The 21,002-nt window shown below is 43.2% G+C and overlaps 1 protein-coding gene across 1 annotated transcript; it reads left to right on the top strand.

Annotated features, from left to right (window-relative positions):
- Positions 1–284: 284 nt before the first annotated feature.
- Positions 285–19,201, top strand: LOC310648213 (synaptotagmin-C-like; the record flags this gene model as incomplete). The annotated part of the gene is made up of 3 exons (XM_083375962.1): positions 285–420; positions 14,803–15,184; positions 18,787–19,201. The coding sequence occupies 3 exons, from the start codon at positions 285–287 to the stop codon at positions 19,199–19,201; spliced, it is 933 nt and encodes a 310-aa protein (XP_083232088.1).
- Between the last annotated feature and the right edge of the window lie 1,801 nt (positions 19,202–21,002).

The raw sequence follows: 21,002 nt of genomic DNA, 5'->3' as shown, positions 1-21,002 counted from the left end.
CTATCTAATCAATCCATACAACCATAGGATAAAAGTTTTCCTACATTCCAGTCTGTAATGAGCCTGAACATCATTTTAAAAGACAGAAAATAAGTTGAATTAAAATACAAAGTAACTATGTTAGTTAACAAGTTACAAAATCCATGTCATGTGCCCCTCAAATGAAAATCAACAATGACCTGAAGGAAGGTGACAACCTGCATTGCAGATATCATCATGGTCCAAGGTCATATGTGACGTTATTTTTAACATGCAGTACAATGTTTGCGTGCTGTTTAGGCATCATGTCAGGAGATTATGATGAGGATAGGCATCGCAAGGCAATGGAGCTCCTTCATGTGCTATGTTCCAACACATGTGCTGCCCAGGAACATGAGAAGTGCCAGGAACTGACAGGATATGTGGGTCCCATCAACACAGGTGAGAAGCTTGGTGTATAAGCCATAACTACAGAGGAAATCTGAATAGGTTGATGAAAAATTATGGCCTAGTTCTAGTTCTTGGGTCTATGTTGGTAAGTTGTTGAACTGAAGTGGCATAGAAGTCCCAGTAATAAATTGATATTTTGTATGAACAAATAAATAACTAAAACATGCCTGCATGTTTTTTTTATAGTTCCATGTGACAAAAAGACATTCTGAAGAATCTTGCAGGATCCTTTGAAAATTTGAACTACCTTTGCATTATAGAACAATCAGGCTTCTAGTCCTTATTGCATTTGCCAGAATGAAAATCCTGAATGCTCTCTGGGCTTTTCTTGGGAAATGCTTTGAACCAAGAAGTTTAAATGTATTCACTCAGGTTGTGCAGTGGAAAATACTTGAAGTGGAAGAAACACTATATAATTTTGATTATAGCTATATTTATTGTAATTGTTATGGTATTTATTGAGAGTCTTCTGTATATGTCTATGCCATTGGGCTTTAAACAGTCTTTAAATAGTTAGGATTTAATGGGAAATGGTCTTTCTATTTTTCTTGGTTGTGTCTGTGAAAATTTATTAAAGAACTTAAGAGATTTTTCTTATCTACCAACAACACTAGGAAACCTGAATATAGGTAGCCAATACACTGTATATAATAGTGAGAAAGAAAGACTGTTGTGCATTTACTGAAAATAGATGGCAAGTGTATTTTAGTATGAAACTATAATTGTTGTTGTTGTTAGTTGCGAAGTCGTGTCCGACCCATCGCAACCCTATGGACAATGTTCCTCCAGCCCTTCCTGTCCTCTACCATCTTCTGGAGTCCATTTAGGCTCACACCTACTGCTTCAGTGACTCCATCCAGCCACCTCATTCTCTGTCGTCCCCTTCTTCTCTTGCCCTCAATCTTTCCCAGCATTAGGCTCTTCTCCAGTGAGTCCTTCCTTCTCATTAGGTGGCCAAAGTATTTGAGTTTGAGCTTCAGGATCTGGCCTTCTAAAGAGCAGTCGGGGTTGATTTCCTCTAGGACTGACCAGTTTGATCGCCTTGCAGTCCAAGGGACTCGCAGGAGTCTTCTCCAGCACCATAGTTCAAAGGCTTCAATTCTTTGGCGCTCAGCCTTTCTTATCGTCCAGCTTTCACTGCCATACATTGCAACTGGGAAGACCATAGCCTTGACTATACGCACTTTTGTTGACAGGGTGATGTCTCTGCTTTTTAGTGTGCTGTCTAGACTTGCCATGGCTTTCCTCCCCAGGAGCAAGCGTCTTTTAATTTCTTGGCTACAGTCCCCATCTGCAGTGATCTTGGAGCCCAGGAAAATAAAATCTGTCACTACCTCCATTTCTTCCCCATCTATTTGCCAGGAATTGAGAGGGCCGGATGCCATGATCTTGGTTTTCTTAATATTAAGTTTCAACCCAACTTTTGCACTCTCCTTCTTCACTCGCAACAAGAGGCTCTTTAGTTCTTCTTCACTTTCTGCCATTAGAGTGGTATCATCTGCATATCTTAGGTTGTTGATGTTTCTTCCGGCAATCTTAATTCCAACTTTTGATTCATCTAGCCCTGCCTTTCTCATGATGTGCTCTGCATATAAATTAAATAGGCAAGGCGACAGTATACAGCCTTGCCGGACTCCTTTCCCAATTTTGAACCAATCAGTGGTTCTGTGTCCAGTTCTCACTGTTGCTTCTTGGCCCGCATATAGGTTTCTCAAGAGACAAATAAGATGGTCTGGTATGCCCATCTCTTTAAGGACTTGCCACAGTTTGTTATGTTCCACACAATCAAAGGCTTTAGCATAGTCAATGAAGCAGAAGTAGATGTTTTTCTGGAACTCCCTAGCTTTCTCCATGATCCAGCGTATGTTAGCAATTTGGTCTCTAGTTCCTCTGCCTCTTTGAAAACCTGCCTGTACTTCTGGTAGTTCTCGATCCACATACTGCTGGAATCTAGCTTGTAGAATTTTAAGCATAACTTTACTAGCATGAGAAATGAGTGCAATGGTGCGATAGTTTGAACATTCTTTGGCACTGCCTTTCTTTGGAATTGGAATGTAAACTGATCTTTTCCAATCCTGTGGCCACTGTTGAGTTTTCCAAATTTGCTGGCAAATTGAGTGTAGCACTTTTACTGCATCGTCTTTTAAGATTTTGAATAGCTCAGCTGGAATACTGTCACCTCCACTAGTTTTGTTGTTGCTCAGCTTTTCTAAGGCCCACTTCACTTCACATTCTAGGATGTCTGGCTCGAGGTCAGTGACCACCTCATTGTGATTGTCAGGGATGTTAAGCTCATTCCTGTATAGTTCTTCTGTGTAATTTTGCCACCTCTTCTTAATCTCTTCTGCCTCTGTTAGGTCCCTGCCATTTTGGTCCTTTATCATGCCCATTTTTGCATGAAACATTCCTTTCATCTCTCCAATTTTCTTGAAAAGATCTCTGGTCCTCCCTATTCTATTGTTTTCTTTTATTTCTTTGCACTGTTCATTTAAGAAGGCATTCTTATCTCTTCTAGCTATTCTTTGGAATTCTGCATTTAATTGGGCATATCTTTCTTTTTCTCCCTTGCCTTTCGCTTCCCTCCTTTCCTCAGCTATTTGCAAAGCTTCCTCAGACAGCCATTTTGCTTTCTTGCATTTCTTTTTCTTTGGGATGGTTTTGGTTGCTACCTGTTGTACAATGTCGCGAACCTCTGTCCATAGTTCTTCAGGCACTCTGTCTATCAGATCTAATTCCTTAAATCTATTTGTCACCTCTACTGTATATTGAACAGGGATATGATTTAACTCATACCTGACTGGCCTAGCGCTTTTCCCTACTTTCTTTAATTTAAACCTAAACTTTGCAACAAGAAGCTCATGGTCTGAGCCACAGTCAGCTCCTGGTCTTGTTTTTACTGACTGTATAGAGCTTCTCCATCTTTGGCTGCAGAGCATATAGTCAATCTGATTTCTGTGTTGACCGTCTGGTGATGTCCATGTGTAAAGCTGTCTCTTGGGTTGTTGGAAAAGAGTGTTTGCTATGACCATCGTATTCTCTTGACAAAATTCTATCAGCCTGTGCCCTGCTTCATTTTGTACTCCAAGGCCAAACTTGCCTGTTATTCCAGTTATCTTTTGGCTTCCTACTTTAGCATTCCAATCCCCCATGACGATAAGGACATCATTTTTGGGTGTTAGTTCTATAAGGTGCTGTAGGGCTTCATAGAACCGGTCAATTTCATCCTCTTCAGCACCGGTGGTTGGGGCATAGACTTGGACTACTGTGATATTGAATGGTTTGCCTTGGATTCGAACTGAGATCATTCTGTCATTTTGAGGATTGTATCCCAGTATTGCTTTTCCTACTTTTTTATTGATTATGAAGGCTACTCCATTTCTTCTGAGGGATTCTTGCCCACAGTAGTATACCTGATGGTCATCTGAATTAAATTCACCCATTCCTGTCCATTTTAGTTCGCTGATACCTAAGATGTCGATGTTTAGTCTTGTCATCTCTTGTTTGACCACGTCCAGCTTTCCTTGATTCATGGATCTTACATTCCAGGTTCCTATGGAGAAAAAATCTTTACAGCATCGGACTTTCCTTTCACCACCAGACATATCCACAGCTGAGCGTCCTTTCGGCTTTGGCCCAGTCGCTTCATTCTTTCTGGCGCTACTAGTACTAGCCTTCTGCTCTTCCCCAGTAGCATATTGGACGCCTTCCGACCTGAGGGGCTCATCTTCCAGCGTCATATCGTTTTGCCTTTTGGTACTGTCCATAGGGTTTTCATGGCAAAGATACTGGAGTGGTTTGCCATTTCCTTCTCCAGTGGATCACGTTTTGTCAGAACTCTCTGCTATGACCTTTCCGTCTTGGGTGGCCCTGCACGGCATAGCTCATAGCTTCATTGAATTACGCAAGCCCCTTCACCACGACAAGGCAGTAATCCATGAAGGGGGAAACTATAATATGGCTATGCTTATATTTAGTATTGACCCAGAGGGACTATATAATTTATGGGGGGTAGGGACTCATTTCCTTCCAGTACAGTATTCTTTTAGAGTTCCACACTTAATCAAGACTGGGTTTATAATTACTGTCCAATGAAATGTCTCTGGCAAAGGAACCAAGAAATGGATATTGTGGAACACGAGTTAAGATGCTTTATAATTAATGATCCAAATAGCATAAACTCTGCAGAATGGTTTTGAACAGACTTTTATTGGTCAAGAATCCTAGGCAGACTTACATTTGCTGATAAGTTCCTCCAACAATGGCACATCTTTCCATCCTGACAGTGTAAAAGATTAAAGGTAGATTTACCCCATGTTGTTTTGGAGTGAAGAAGCATCCTTGCTTGCTTTTGTGAAGCGATGTAGAACAAAGAAAAAGCCCAGAAGTCCTGCCATAAAACTTTAAACTCCACCCACTTAACTAGGTAAGCATGGTATTCACTAAACAGACTACAATTCCCATAAGGCATCTCTTGAGAAATAACATTTAACCCTGTAAATGCTGAATACACTAACACAGTTCTTAATTCCTAAACTAGAAATAAAATGGAGCAGCTGAATATATACTGGTCAAGCACACTCCCCACTTGAAAATATAAATTTCCACTATAACTAACTGGAATAAGCAAAAACACAGCATCAAGCATGCAACTTTGACTATTATCTGACTATTAACTAGAATAAAAAACATGGTATCAAAACATGCATAACTTTAAGGTAAATGCAAGACATGCATAACTATTACTGAGATAAGCAAAGCATTACATCAAAGAATGCAATCATGAGGTAGACACAATATGCATAGTTCAAGGTTCAGTCTTCAAGTTCGGTCTTCTTCAGCAACAGGACCAGTTTGTTGATCAGTCTGGTGTAAAGCCATTTAACAAGAGTCTGCGACTTGCGACCTGACTTTTGTGGCTTCACGATCTGGACTTCAACTTGGCGAACTAGTTCATCAGAACTGGGTAGGACCCATGGGCCAAGAGCTCCGATGGGCATCCTTGTCTTTCAGCAAGACAAGGTCTCCTTCTTGAACCATAGTATCTTCAGGAACAGAAGGAACTGGAACCAAAGGATTCTCAGGAACAGAGGAAACTGGAACCAAAGGATCTTCAGGAATAGAAGAAACTGGAACCAAAGGATTCTCAGGAACAGAAGAAACTGGAACCAAAGGATTCTCAGGAACAGAAGCAACTAGAACCAAAGGATATTCAGGAACAGAAGAAACTGGAACCAAAAGATTCTCAGGAACAGAAGAAACTGGAACCAAAGGCTGAGCGTTGATGATAGCTGCAACTTCTGCCATGAGGGTAGCAAGGACTTCATGCGTCAGTGTGGGTGTCTTAGTCAACATAGAGTCCAGGGTTTTGCAGGCTACGCCAATCATGCGCTCCCACGCTCCTCCCATATGAAATGCATGGGGAGGATTGAATGTCCAAACACAATTTTGGGCCTTAGGTATTTGTCAATTACTGGGTTATGACAAATGTCTTCATCAATCTGCAAGAACTTGCAGGCTCCTGCAAAGTTAGTTCCTTGGATGCTAAGACAACTGAACAAAATGATTACTGCTATGCCAAATGTGTGGGGTCTCCATTTGTAGGAGCATTTAAGGCGGGCTGGTTCTAGGAAATGGCTAGCATGCAGTTTCTCTGTTTCCGTGGCCAGTGCCTGAGATTGAATGTTGGCGTCTTGACCTGGATCTAGAAGCACATATTGTCCTGGTCTCGGTGACATCAGGCTGTCTGAATGAGCCAATAAGTCAGGACCCTTTAGCCATACTGAGTCTGCCAACTGGGATGCAAGAATGGACCACTTAGGTTGGTCTGCAGGGTTCTCATCTATTGGCACATGTTGCCACTGTTCAGGGCTTGGAGATCTTTTAATCTTTTCTACTCTATTGTTTGCATAGACATAGAAGTGTCTGCTTTGGTTGTAGATGCAGTACAGCACCACCTTGCTGTTTGTGTAGAAGGTGGTGGATTACAGCTCAAGGTCTATTGTTTTTGATGTGGGGAGTTTTACAGCCAGAACGGCACCGCACGGTTCTAACCTGGGTATGGTGTAACTTTGTAGTGGTGTTAGCTTCCTCTTTCCCATGACAAAACTGACATTGCAACTCTCCCCGCTGTAGAGTTTGATGTATCCTACAGCTGCTCATAAGCAGGCCTTTGCAGTGCCTGAGAACACGTGCAGCTCTTTGTTTGTTGCGGTGGCAAGTGAGATGGGAACATATGTGCTCTGTACATGGGCACTTTTGAGACAACGTAGGGATGCACACCACTTCTCCCAGTCTTGCTTCTGTTCTGGTGGGAGTGGCTTGTCCCAGTCAGAGACGTGTTGGGAGAGAGAGCAGAAGAAGCTTTCCTTGGGCTGTTGCAACAAAACTTAGAAGGTTGAACAGGCTGTTTACTGTAGACAAGACTCCTCTTCTTATGAAAGCATTATCTTTTGCCGGGGTTCTAAAGGTGAAGATGTGGGGTGCTCTCCCATTACTAAGAATCACAAGCGTGAAGCGCTCTTGGCATGGTGTCATGTGAGTTGCTCTCCCATTACTGAGAATGGAGGTCATTGAGATATTCACCTGGGTTGTAGTTTGCAGCTGGTTAACACAGACCGTTCCTGGGATGATCCATCTAGGTTCCATTCCAAAGGCAATTGGGGAGCTTGTTGTGCTTCTGACCATTCCATGGTAGGCAAAGGTGTCAGGGGCGTCTACTCCCAACAGAGGCAAGATTTCAGCTTCAGGATTTGGATGATCAGGAGGGTGATCATCCATCTGCTTCAGGTGAGGTATGGTGCGTGTTACCTCTGGTGTTGGAGTTTGACTGCGATTGTCTTGTGAGGCCTCCCATTTTGGCAATGGCGATGGTAGGAACTGCGAACTCCCATCTAATGATTGGATGCGGAGTTCAGTGACTGGCAATGGCAACGGTAGGATCTGTGAGCTCCCATCTAACGGCTGGATGCGGAGTTCAGTACCTTTCCTCCCCGCCATGCTCCGTTGCATAGTGCACGTTGTGAAAGGTGTCTCTTCACTTGGAAGTGCACTTGGTGATGGCGGGTCGCTACACGCTGATGTGCAGTTGACCTTGGCAAGCGTCTCTGGGCACTCTTTGGAGCCATGCTGGGGCTCTTTGGTTGAAGGAGGAGGAGAAGTTGCTTGCTGTAGCTGCTCAGAGACTGGATGCAGGGCTCCCGGGTGTTTGTCATCCTTGCTTGGGTGACACTTCCCCTTAGATGTGCAAGCTTTGTGTTGTGATTCAGGGTCAGCCTGTGGGTTCGGCAGTTGGGTCGGACGACTCAGAGGAGGAGGAGGGGGGTGTTGAAGACCTTGCTGAGGGGGTTGAAGATCTTGCTGATGAGAGCCCTCAGCCAGGCCCCTCTCACCTGGTCATGATGCAGACCCAGCTGTGTGAGCCTGACAGTGTGGATGAAGATGACCCACAGCTGGCCCTGTTCAAGGACGCCCGACGCAGGAGGCAGTCAATCAGGAGTAAACAGAGGAAGGCAATGGGGCTCCTCGGAAGGAGGCAGAGAGAAGCCACGCCCTGAACTGTATTTAAGGGGGAATGCATGGGAGGGCTGGTTTGCTGAAGGCAACCGCTTGAAAAGCTCCTGTTTCTTGGTTCATGTTTTGTTCTATTTGTTTTTGTAGCAATAAATTTGGCAGGCGTAATTCCAGCCTCTTGCCTTCTTGTAAAAGGGGTTGTCCCTGCCTTTTCTGCAGGGCCGGTAGCAGGCTGGTACAGAACACTTTGGCCCTGTGATCCATAGACTCACAGCATTCGAAGCAGACCTTGTACTCTTCTGAATCCAACCTTCTTCTCCAGGATGTTGGAGGACCCATTGTTGTTGCGTGGAATTTGCCATCAGGCTGGGCTGGTATGGCGTTGAGGTCATCAGGGGCACGATCAGTGGCTTCTCGTTGATCCTCATAAGCATTGCTCCCAAAAGCAAGGGAATGTGGCACAGATGGCTGGCAGTTTTCTTCAGAATTCTTGTTGAGGGTAACTTCCTATGGCTCACACGAGGGGCCTTGAGGGTTTGGCCTGAATTCCTCTGCCTTTACATTAAGCTGAGGAGGTCTGACTTCTTGTGTCTTTACTTGGGGAGAGTCTCGTCATTCAGGTGGTGCGTTGCCGGCTCCCTGGCCAGTTGGCATATCTGGTGGCCTAGATTCTCCTCCATTGTTGGGCGTGTAGGCGGCACCTTGGGATGCCATTTCCCTTTGACACAGTAGAGATTCTAGCCTGGCCTGAGCCCTGGCAATCGCATCCTGTAGCAGCTGTTCTTCTTGCTGTGGAATCGTCACCGTTGCAGATGGACCTGTCTGGTTACCAACTGTGGCTTGGTTCACTGGAGTCAGTTGTGTAGCTCCAGAGGGAAGATCTCATGATCCAGATGATGCTCTGTTGGTTCTCTGGCTAATGGGCACATCTGGTCATGGAGATTCTCCTTCCTGTCCACTTGGTCTCAGAGGACTTGTGGACAACTGTGGCATTCCTGCTTGCTCATATCGTGCTGTGGTCAACATAGGCCTGCGCATGGTCATGTGGGTTTACAACTTCTGGCTTTCTAGAATTGGGCTTCAAGGTAGCGTCTTGGAGTGCCTTCTTTAAAGCTTCCACTCTTGCCACATTTTCTTCTGCTTTCCGTTGATGCCATAGAAAGTCAAGCCTGGCCTGAGCTACGGGCATTTCTTTCTTTTGTCTAGCCTCCAGTAGGGCTGTGTTAGCCTCTGGTTTGGCCATTTCTTCCTTTAGCAGCTGCATGGCTTTTGCCCAACGTAGAGCTGCTTCAGCCATTTCTACCTTTATCAGCTGCTCTTCTTTTGCCACAGGTAAAACTGCTGCAGCTACCACGGCGTTGACTTGTGCTTCCACTGCCCTGGGGACATGGGATGAGTGGCTATGACGAGGAGATGTTTTGGAGTGACAGGAGGCTTCATACTTGGCCTTCTCATGCAGTATGTCTTCCATGTGTAGCTCGCCCTCAGGGAGGCATTTTTTACTTTCTAAGAAATGCTCACGTTCCTTGTTTAGCAGCTTGAGGTGTTGCATTTCCTTCTTGAGTGTTGGATCCCTTAGCTGCTTCTGGACCCTTTTGAGATAGCGCCCATAGTCTTTTCATTTGAGGAAAAACTCTTTTAATGAAAGAGTGCGTTTGGAAGAAAGCTCCTCTTTAGGCGCTTGGCAGAGTTTCTTTAATTTCTCCCAGTTTCTTTCATGGCATTCATGGTACGCATCCCATTTCTCCATCAGGTTTGCCCGCATGACTTCTGTAGGCTTCCTTTGATGCCTCAGGTCATAGGGTTTCTGGGATGTATTTGGTCTTGCTGAAGCTTGGACATCAGCTGCTGTGTACAAATCAAGGCTGGCTGGTTGAACCAGCTCTTCTGAACTAATAGGACACTCTGCCATGGCTAGGACAGACTCAGAAAACTTCCTAGCTATTTCTAACTAATTCGGTGAACTTCACTCTTTGACCACCAGGGGATGCCTTCTGCATGGTTAGAGACTTCAGGGAAGTTCACCCTTTGACCACTAGGGGTCGCTGTTTGGAGGCAAGCCTGTTATTTGCAAAGCAGCCACTGGGGTGCTGCTTGCATGAGTGGGTACTTCAGCAAAGTTCACCCTTTGACCACTAGGGGTCGCTGGTTGGAGGCAAGCCTGTTATTTTCAGATCAGCCACTGGGGGGTGCGCTGTTCTGCATGAGCAAATGCAAACCTGTTATTGCAAGATGCTACCACTAGTACTGCCCCTAGCCTTCACTTGGACACAAGGTCAGCCAATTTTTTTTCTTAGGACCACAAGTTGTAAGCCAGTCTAGAACTCCTAAGGATCTGCCTGTCCATGTTAAGAGTTTCAACCGTAGGCTGTGAAACTGTGCCATTAATGAAGGTTAATTTGGTCTTTGTTCCCTTGTTTAGAACTAGTGGGGACTGGGTAGGTTTGCTTTGCTTTAGGCTTCAGTTGGAGGTAACGTAAATGTAGGCTTGTTGTTTGCAGGTTGCCACTAGAGGCCACCATGTATGGGCTTCTTATGATGTTTCATTCACAAGCAGTTTGAAGTTAAATGCTTGTATTGCAGGCAGTTGCCACCAGAGGGCGCCAGGAGTCGCTGCCCGCTTTGAAACTAGGGCTGTCTTGTCTCACTACATTCCATTAATTCCAAAGGGAGGGGTAGTTGAGGGCAAGGAGTGGCTTTCTCCCACCAGTTGCCTGGTTACCAAGACAACTAATGACTTTATTGCTTTCTTTATTGCCTTTTTTATGGCTGAGCCAGAGAGGCTGGAGAAAGATGAATGCTTGCTTCGAATGATGCTGAATTAAGCAAGCAGGAGGGGTTAGGCTGCCATCTCTCAGTGGTCTTTTAAACAAAGGGACCTTTGTAAATGAGCAAACTTTTCTCCTTTGAGTAAAAATACAGCTTTAAACACAAATTGTGTTTGCAACAGAGGGTGATATATCTCTGTTCTTCCCAGCCACACGTATTTGCATACCAATCAAATGGGGGGGGGGGGAGAAAGGCAGTCTCTCCTTGGAGAAAGCAGGCAAGAAAACCTGATCACACATGGAGGCTTTTTTTTGGAAGAGCTTAAGCAAACTGGTCTCCCTTTGAAAGGAAAGAGAAAGGAGAGGGTGGCTTGCAACACATTCACAGGCTTCCTTAGCAGGCAATTTAACTCTTTTCTCTCCCTCCAAGTTCGTTTGTAGGGACTAAAACCTTTGTTGCCAAGCATGTGAAGAGTTAATTGCATATTTCTGTGACTCTAACTACATTCCATCCCCACGACACTTCAAGTTTGCTTTTGCAGGCTTCTGGTTCGCACGCACGGCGCTTCCGGATGTACAGGGACAGTCTGTCTCCTGCCGTCCGTTTCTTTCTTGTTTGGAGGACCCTGAAAAGGGTCAAAAATCACCCTGGAGGGGTGATTACCAAGAGGAGGACTTCCCTGCGATCGCAGAAGGATGGCAGCCCTCTGCTGGAATCTGGGATCATCTCCTTTGGCCGAAAGAAGAAGAGACCGGCCATAAGCTGCTCCCTGCCGAAAGCCAAAAGTGCTACCTAGCACTAAGAAGCAATCTGGAGGACCTGGGTGAGCTTTTACCTTTCCTATTCCCTTAATCATCTTCCTGTGGGACTTTCCTGAAAATCCCTTTTCCCATTTTTTGAGAAAATGGCGAATATCTACTTTGGGAACAAATCTTAAAGCCTCAAAGTCACAAAAGAAATCCAATTAATACAGCAAAGAATTTAAGCAATTTCAGCTGTATTTACTAAAAAGGTTCTATTTGTTGCTGGGGACTCACTATCCTATTCTCTCTTTAAACTATGAATTAAAGAAAAATTTGGACTAATCCTACAAAAGTTCTATATTAATTTGGAAAAAGAAAAAGAAAAACCTCTTACATTGCATGTTATATGTTATTGATGACATCTTGTGGCGCAACCTGGTACAGCAAGTAAATTTCCTTTTTCTGTTGTGAGAGCTGACTGAACAATAGAGGTGTTCTTGAAGATAAGTTTGGGGACACCTGGCACTGAATACAACTCTTCAGGAGGTGGAAAATCTTTGACTATTATTAAAACAGCCTCAATGGAAGATTTAACTGTAAATAACAACAAAATGGATGAATACATCCCGCCACTTGATTATAAACTAATACTGGATATGATCTTGGCAATGACAGAGCAAATTAAAGCCAAGCTGCAAGAAAAATCTGACAATTTAAAGCCACCAAAACAAACTCTGACTGTAAATGAGGAAAAGATAACCCAAAACCAAATAGAAGAAGTGGAAACTAACACTAAAATAGGAGATTTCAAAGAACAACAAAAGCAACCTACAGAAAACCTTAAAGTCCAAACTTTAATAGCAACTACAAAACTTACAAGCCAAAAAGTAATAGCACCTGAAGAAAGCAACACCAAGAGTGAAGACACTACAGGCCTTCAAATACACTATATTGAGAATTCAATTAATCAAATGTCAAACATAATACCAGCTACTAGTTTCTACCTAACCCAGACAGAATTGGAAGAACAAAAAGATTTCACTGATTTAATGACAATTATATTATATCAACCACCACAAACCGAACTACCAAAGCAAAAATACAATGGTTACAAAGGGGACATTTTCCTTGCAAAACTGACATTTGGATACACTCCCTGGATTCAAATAAGAGGTCTAGGAAGAAAGGAAGATACATTTGAGAATTTAAAGATACCAAGAGAAAAGTATGATTGGCACAAAAGGAAGGCAAGAGTTAGATTTACTGTAAAAGACTGAACTTGTTTCTTTTTGGGGATTCCTAAAGATAGACTATAAAAATATCTTTTTATGGATTAAGGGGAATCTCTAAAAACTATCACTGATTTTACATTTAATTTTTAGATTTGTAAAGGAAATATAACTCCGAACTATATTATAGAATTTGGAATGACATATCAAAAGATGGTATTTTAATAATTGATGTATGGTTAAGATGCATTATAGAATATTCAGTGGCTAGTTTTGAACTATAGTATAGAATCTAGAACTTTATATATAAAAGATAGCATTTTAATAATTGTTGAATGGCTAAGGCAAAAAATATATTTCTAATAACTGGTGATTTGCTAAGATGAAAGTTAGACTTCAATGGTAAAACATAAAAATGTTTTGTAATGAACAATATAAGTTTTGTAGACAAAAGAATTATTCTTTATTGAAATAGGGAATTGTGGGTTACTCAAAATTAAGCTTTTTTCTATATACTATATAGGCTATTCTAGAATATCCTATTGCAATTAGATAAAATTTAAAAACAGGACATTGATATGTATTAGTGAAAATATATTTTGAATTTTGTTGATTGACTAGGTTATAACTAGAAATATACTAACTTGCTTATTTTGACTATGTAATCACTAAGGGAATTAGAGAGGGCGTCTGTTGATGTAACCTGACCTATTTACAAATGGCTATTTCTTATTTTAATTACCCAACCACCATATTGTTTCACAAATACATGTACATGTAAATATTAAAAATCAATAAAACTTGTTTAAAACAAAGTTTGCTTTTGCAGAGATGTAAAGGTACCATCAGAGAATGGAGAAAAATATCATTCCTTTTTTTTACTTTCAAACCGGAATAAATCTACTAGCTTTAATCTTTTACTATTGTGGAACTGCTGGTGATGACCTATAAAGCCCTACATGGCTTGGGTCCGGGATATCTGAGGGAACACCTGCTGCCGGCATCAAGTTCCCTTCGTCCAGTGCGCTCCCACAGGGAGGGTCTTCTCAGGGTGCCACCGGTAAGAGATTGCCGGCAGGTAACACCCAGGGATAGGGCCTTCTCAGTGGGGGCGCCTGCCCTTTGGAACCAGCTGCCAGTGGAGCTGAGGACTGCCCCCGACCTCCATGGGGGCCTGGAGATCTGGCTCTTCGAGCTCTCTGGCCCAGGCTGAGGATTAATTTATTTTAATTGGGGTTTTATTTATACAGGGATAAATTTAATCTTTTTTAAACTTGGTTTTTTAACTTTTGTATTTTTGGTTTTTAATTACCCTGTAAACCGCCCTGAGTCCTCCGGGAAAGGGCGGTATATAAATGTAATAAAAATAAATAAAAAATAAATAAACATGAATTAAGATGCTTTATAATTAATGATCCAAATAGCATAAACTCTGCAGAATGGTTTTGAACAGACTTTTATTGGTCAAGAATCCTAGGCAGACTTACGTTTGCTGATAAGTTCCTCCAACGATGGCACATCTTTCCATCCTGACAGTGTAAAAGATTAAAGGTAATTTACCCCATGTTGTTTCAGAGTGAAGAAGTGTCCTTGCTTGCTTTCGTGAAGAGATGTACAACAAAGACAAAGCCTGGAAGTCCTGCCATAAAACTTTAAACTCCACCCACTTAACTAGGTAAGCATGGTATTCACTGAACAGTTAGACTACAATTACCATAAGGCATCTCTTGAGGAAATAACGTTTAACCCTGTAAATGCTGAATACACTAACACAGTTCTTAATATAAAATGGAGCAGCTGAATATATACTGGTCCAGCAGAATGGAGGATGCATAGTTTTTCATATGGACACCTCTTCTAGTGCTTGGCACATCATGACATAGTCAGGTTAGGGCTATTTCTCCTAATAGGGGGACAGGGCAGAAGAGGGACTCAGGAACTGGTTTGATGGTGTTCTGCCCCCTGGCAATTGGTGCTACTAGTCCAGGGTTCTGTGTTCTGTGTTCTCTCCAACAGCCAGTAGAATGAGGAGACTCAACTAGCCAAGATGAAAGATGACCACAGAAGACGACCTACCACTGATCTTTTATCATGATATCTGCCTCTCCACTTTTCTCCTCTAGAGATCCTGGTTAGCCTTCTGTCAGTATTTGTGACCTTCTGTGGGATTGTGCTGCTGGGCATCTCCCTCTTTGTCTCCTGGAAACTGTGTTGGCTCCCCTGGCGAGATAAAGGATCCTCATCACAAACCCAATGCAAGGAGCATCCTCTCCATGCTCATCTCCACCACTTGCATTTTGGGGATCTCCTGGCTGAGCGGGTAGAACTGGGTCCCGAAATGGCTGAGAGATCATATCTTGATAGGGATTCCTACCCCAAGGCCAACCTCAAGGTTAGCCAAACCTCCCCTGACCTCCCCGTGGAAGGTCAGACCAGTACCAAGGAAGGCAGCATTCCCAATGCCCACTCCCATCAGCTAGTAGCAACCTTGGCACCCACTCCCAGGTAAGTTGTGAGGAGGGGAGGATGCAGCAGGGAAAGTCCAAGCATTAAAGCTGCGTCTGTGCAGTTGATATTTATATGGAAGATATACATTCAATGCTTTCTGTTTAACATTAATACAGTATTTGGTGCCTGGGTATTCTTGTTTTTCCTTTCCTGCCCCATTTTTTTTCCTTTTATGTCACACCTTTTTAAATTGTAAGCATAAGGGCACAAACTGCCTTATTGATCTGTAAGGTAAGAGCCTTTCAGTCAATGTCCCTTAACTCAGATTCCCACTCTATAAAATGGAAATACCAGGAATAACTCCAAAGGATGTAATAACGACAATGAAAATAATTTGGGGTCCTCTTTGGATCTCCATTGCTTTTCAGCAGAATTTCAACTTTCAGAGCTGCTGGGAAGTGCTCCATGCTGTAAGTTTTGCAAGGGCAGCACCAAAAAAGGAGCTAGAGCCCTGATTGGTTTGCATTGTATTTGAACTGCATTTGGGGTCCTCTTTGGATCTCCATTGCTTTTCAGCAGAATTTCAACTTTCAGAGCTGCTGGGAAGTGCTCCATGCTGTAAGTTTTGCAAGGGCAGCACCAAAAAAGGAGCTAGAGCCCTGATTGGTTTGCATTGTATTTGAACTGCATTTGGGGTCCTCTTTGGATCTCCATTGCTTTTCAGCAGAATTTCAACTTTCAGAGCTGCTGGGAAGTGCTCCATGCTGTAGGTTTTGCAAGGGCAGCAACAAAAAAGGAGCGGCCCGCGCGCCTAACGGCGCGTGAATTATATAAATATCAAAAACAGCTGCAGTACATTCAGGGCAAGTGCATCTGAGATTAGTTGTAATTCAGCATGTCTGGCTTAGTTCAGTGCAACACCTGTTTTGCAGCTGTCTTTCGCAGTACCCTTTTCAAACTTGGAAACTGTCCTATCTGTAAACAAATCACTAGTCTACAAGGACAGATTATTTATCTAGGGTCTGTAATCTGTGCTCTTCAGGCAGAAATTAGGTGTCCAGTTCAGCCTTTCTACCCTATTGAGCCTCCGTGCTATCAGCCCCCTCTACCACAAAGATCCTGCAGGAGAAGGGCAGTGTGGACAACCGTGGGATCTGGCAGGGTGAGATCTGTGAACCATAAACCCAAAGCTTTCGCTGTGTCCCTGCACAACAGATACAGTGCCCTTTCTGACCTTAATAAGGACATTAAGGAGACAGGTAAAGGTATCTGTGATAATAACTCAAATAAGCAGGGGATCGTGGTCCAAGATGAAAAACTTGTTTTCAACAGGGAGAAGTGTGAATCGGGTATTACACACCAGTCATGCAAGAACAGAAAGGCATCTAAAAAGAGAAGCCACCTTCTGGTTGGTGATTCAATTATAAGGGATGTAAATTTAGGAAAGGACACAGAGGTTTTGAAAGAGGTCAGGTGTCTTCCACGTTACATCATGCTTTTTTGTGAGAAAGTGGTATGCTTTTTCAAAATTGCATACTTGTCTTCATAAAGGTACATATAAAATTGGTGCAACTTTTTATATACTCAGAATATGATTGATCCAGATTTAGCTATACAGGTGAAACTCGAAAAATTAGAATATCGTGCAAAAGTTCATTTATTTCAGTAATGCAACTTAAAAGGGGAAACTAATATATGAGATAGACTCATTACATGCAAAGCAAGATAGTTCAAGCCGTGATTTGTCATAATTGTGATGATTATGGCGTACAGCTCATGAAAACCCCAAATCCACAATCTCAGAAAATTAGAATATTACACGCAATCAATAAAACAAGGAGTGTACATAGAACAATATCAGACCTCTGAAAAGTATAAGCATGCATATGTACTCAGTACTTGGTTTGGGCCCCTTTTGCAGCAATTACTGCCTCAATGTGGCGTGGCATGGAAGCTATCAGCCTGTGGCACTGCTGAGGTGTTATGGAAGACTAGGATGCTTCAATAGCGGCCTTCAGCTCTTCTGCATTGTTCGGTCTCATGTCTCTCATCTTTCTCTTGGCAATGCCCCATAGATTCTCTATGGGGTTCAGGTCAGGCGGGTTTGCTGGCCAATCAAGCACAGTAATCCCACAGTCATTGAACACAGTCATTGAACACAGTCATTTTGGTGCTTTTGGCAGTGTGGGCAGGTGCCATGTCCTGCTGGAAAATGAAGTCAGCATCCCCATAAAGCTCGTCTGCGGAAGGAAGCATCAAGTGCTCCAAAATCTCCTGGTAGATGGCTGCATTGACCCTGGACTTAATGAAGCACAGTGGACCAACACCAGCAGATGACATGGCTCCCCAAATCAACACAGACTGTGGAAACTTCACACTGGACTTCAAGCACCTTGCCGTGTGCATCTCCATTCTTCCTCCAGACTCTGGGTCCTTGGTTTCCAAATGAGATGCAAAAGTTGGCTCTCATCAGAAAAGAGGACTTTGGACCACTGAGCAACAGACCAGGTCTGTTTTTCTTTAGCCCAGGTAAGATGCTTCTGATGTTGTTTGTTGTTCAGGAGCGGCTTGACAAGAGGAATATGATATTTGAAGCCCATGTCCAGGATCCGTCTGTGTGTAGTGGCTCTTGATGCACTGACTCCAGCCTCAGTCCACTCCTTGTGAAAGTCCCCAACACTTTTTTTTTAAATTCCATTTATATCCCGCCCTTCTCTGAAGACTCAGGGCGGCTTACAAGCTTAGCAGTAGCCTTCATTCTATGTGTATGCCTGCTTATTAGGGCTTTCACACACCCCCAAGTGACTTTCACTCCTTGTGAAAGTCACCAACACTTTTGAATGGCCTTTTCCTGACAATCCTCTCCAGGCTGCGGTCATCCCTGCTGCTTGTGCACCTTTTTCTTCCACACTTTTCCCTTCCACATAACTTTCTATTAGTGTGCTTTGATACAGCACTTGGGGAACATCCAACTTCTTTTGCAATTACCTTTTGAGGCTTTCCCTCCTTATGGAGGGTGTCAATGATGGTTTTCTGCACAACTGTCAGGTCAGCAGTCTTCCCCATGATTGTGATTCCTACTGAACCAGACTGAGAGACCATTTAAAGGCTCAGGAACCCTTTGCAGGTGTTATTAGCTGATTAGAGTGGGACACTTTGAGCCTAGAATATTGCACCTTTTCACAATATTCTAATTTTCTGAGATTGTGGATTTGGGTTTTCATGAGCTGTAAGCCATAATCATCACAATTATGACAAATCACGGCTTGAACTATCTTGCTTTGCATGTAATGAGTCTATCTCATATATTAGTTTCCCCTTTTAAGTTGCGTTACTTAAATAAATGAACTTTTGCACGATATTATAATTTTTTGAGTTTCACCTGTATTTATAATGTACCCACTGAATGCAATGTCATTTAATGTTAGTGGTGGATATCGTAAATCTCAGTAATTCTAATAAATCAACTAACTCTGATTCAAATTTTAAATCAATTTAAGCTAATCTGTTGACCAAGAGGTTATTTGTTACCCTTCTGAAAAATTAAAGCCAGGATGTTAACAATTCCTAATTCTATCCTGGGCAGGATTTGTGGGATGAATGTAATAAAGATATGGTTATGTGTACCTCCAGCTGTATTATTTTATTGTTCCCTCCAGATGCAACACACTGCCATGTCCTGTGACCCAGCAACTGAGTAGCCCAGACACTGGTGTCCATGAAGGAGGAGGAGAAGAAGACAAGGTAGAACAAGTGACAAGCATTGGGCAGATAAATCCTGAACTGTATAAACAGCACTCAGGTGAGGCAGACTCCAAGAAGGGAGGCTCCAAGCTGTGGACAATTGAGATTGGCATGGAGCAGCTGGTGGTGAGGATACTTCAGGTTTTGGACCTACCTGCCAAAGATGTGAGTGGATTCTCAGACCCCTATGTGAAAATGTACCTTCTGCCTGACCGTAAAAAGAAATTCCAAACAAAGGTTCATCGCAAAACACTCAGTCCTATTTTCAACGAGACCTTTAGCTTCAATGTGTTTTATTTCCTTCCTTCATGCACATCATGCATCTTCTGAAGCACGGACCTTCGCCCTCTACTAAGGTGATTTATACCTTGAAATTTGGTATCGAGGATGGTTTGATTTATGTTTTTAGAGATGCATGTTTCTGCGGCTGTTATCAGTTAGTTAGTTCTAGTGAGGCGGCGGTGATTAACTGCTGAAACATGTCAGGAAGGAAGCCACGGATGAAAAGGGAGGCTAGGAGCCTGTCTGTGGGGCATCTCCCTTCAACTTTACAAACTCCGATCGCTTCAGCCACACGCCTTGGAGAAGACGCACCTGCTCCTGTCGACGATGCAAGGTCAGTCACTCCTTTTTCTACTATTCCAAGCTCCCTGGCAGCTGCTCTTGAAAATGTTCACACTCCAGTGGCTCAAGATGAATTTCAAGGTCTTGGAGCGAAAACTAAAGTTAAGCCGAAGAAAATTCCTTCTGCTCCTTCAAGCCCCAAGCAAACTATGCGAGATAGGGCTATGCAAGGCTACTGTGAACAAATTGGGGTTTTTGAAAAACGTTTGCAGCAGGCAAAGGAATATGTATCAATGATTCAGCAATATGAGAGGAGTTATGAGCAGGAATCGGCCATATTGCCACACCCACAAGAAGAAGCCATATTGCCTCCTTCTTCCCCAAAGCCAAAGTCACGCCCATCATTGAGTGTCATGCCAGACGAATGGGAACTGGAGGCTCCTATGTCACATGATTATGGGCTGTCCCAAAGGACATACAGAGCCACAGTGATGCCTGAAGCAAATGTTATAGCACCATCTACTGGTGAAGCTGCATTAAGACATGAATTGGAGCTCTCACTCTCGCAATTGTCCATGCAGGAATCTTTGCTCAGACATGCAAGATTTCTGCCATTATCTGAGGCTCCAGCCCCTGCTGGTGCTAGGATTCCTGTTACTATTGCTTCTCCTGTTAATATTGCTTCTATGCAAGTCCCTCTATCTGACAGAGCACAGCCATATTTAGCCCACACGCAATTGCCACTGGGTTCTCATATGTGAAGGCCAGTGTCATCTGCAGGTTATGCTAATGCACCAGCGCCAGCGCCTCCTGCTGGCCAGGGTGGAATAGCAGCTCAAAGACAGTCACAGCCAGCACCAATACTACCAGCAGCTTCAATGCAACTGCCGCATGTCCAGGCACAGGCACAAACGCCACTGATGCCCCCTGAAGGTTATGGTCAGATAGCGCAACCTGCACAGCCAGTACCTCAATTGTATATTCCTCATCAAACACCTTCTATTGTACCACTGGCTGGTGACTCAAAATTAAAGAAGTCAGGACAGAATTACAGGGCATAGGTCAGTGAGGTTGGACTTTTGCTACGCAGAGAAGGTACTCACATGATGGTGTTTAATCCTCCTGCCCAGCCATGGACTCCTCACATATGGGACTTGGATAATAGAGCATGCACAACATTATTGATGTCAATGGACACTGAATTGCAGCTCACGTTTTCACAAGATGCAACTGCCCAACAAATTTGGACTCAGTTAGAGACATGTTATCGGCCTACATCAATTGAGTCTACATGTTTACTGTTGTCTGATTTCCATGGTTCCAGATTAAAACCTGGTGAACATATTGGAGCACATTTGACTAAAATGAAAGGAATTAGAAAAGAACTGGGTGAAAAAGGCTATCCTATGATGATTTTCAAATGATCAGCATTATCATCAATTCTTTGAATCATGAGTGGAAAGATGCTATTTCCAAGATTAATCAAGTGCCTATTGCTCAACGCACAGTGGATCATGTATGCAGAATTTTAACTGAAGAAGAGGCACTTATGCAAGCTGCGCCACAT

The sequence above is a fragment of the Vipera ursinii genome (assembly GCF_947247035.1).
Source record: "Vipera ursinii genome assembly, chromosome: W".
Lineage (NCBI taxonomy): Eukaryota > Metazoa > Chordata > Lepidosauria > Squamata > Viperidae > Vipera > Vipera ursinii.
The sequence above is the reverse complement of the archived record's forward strand: the minus strand, read 5'-3'. Positions and strand labels throughout refer to the sequence as shown.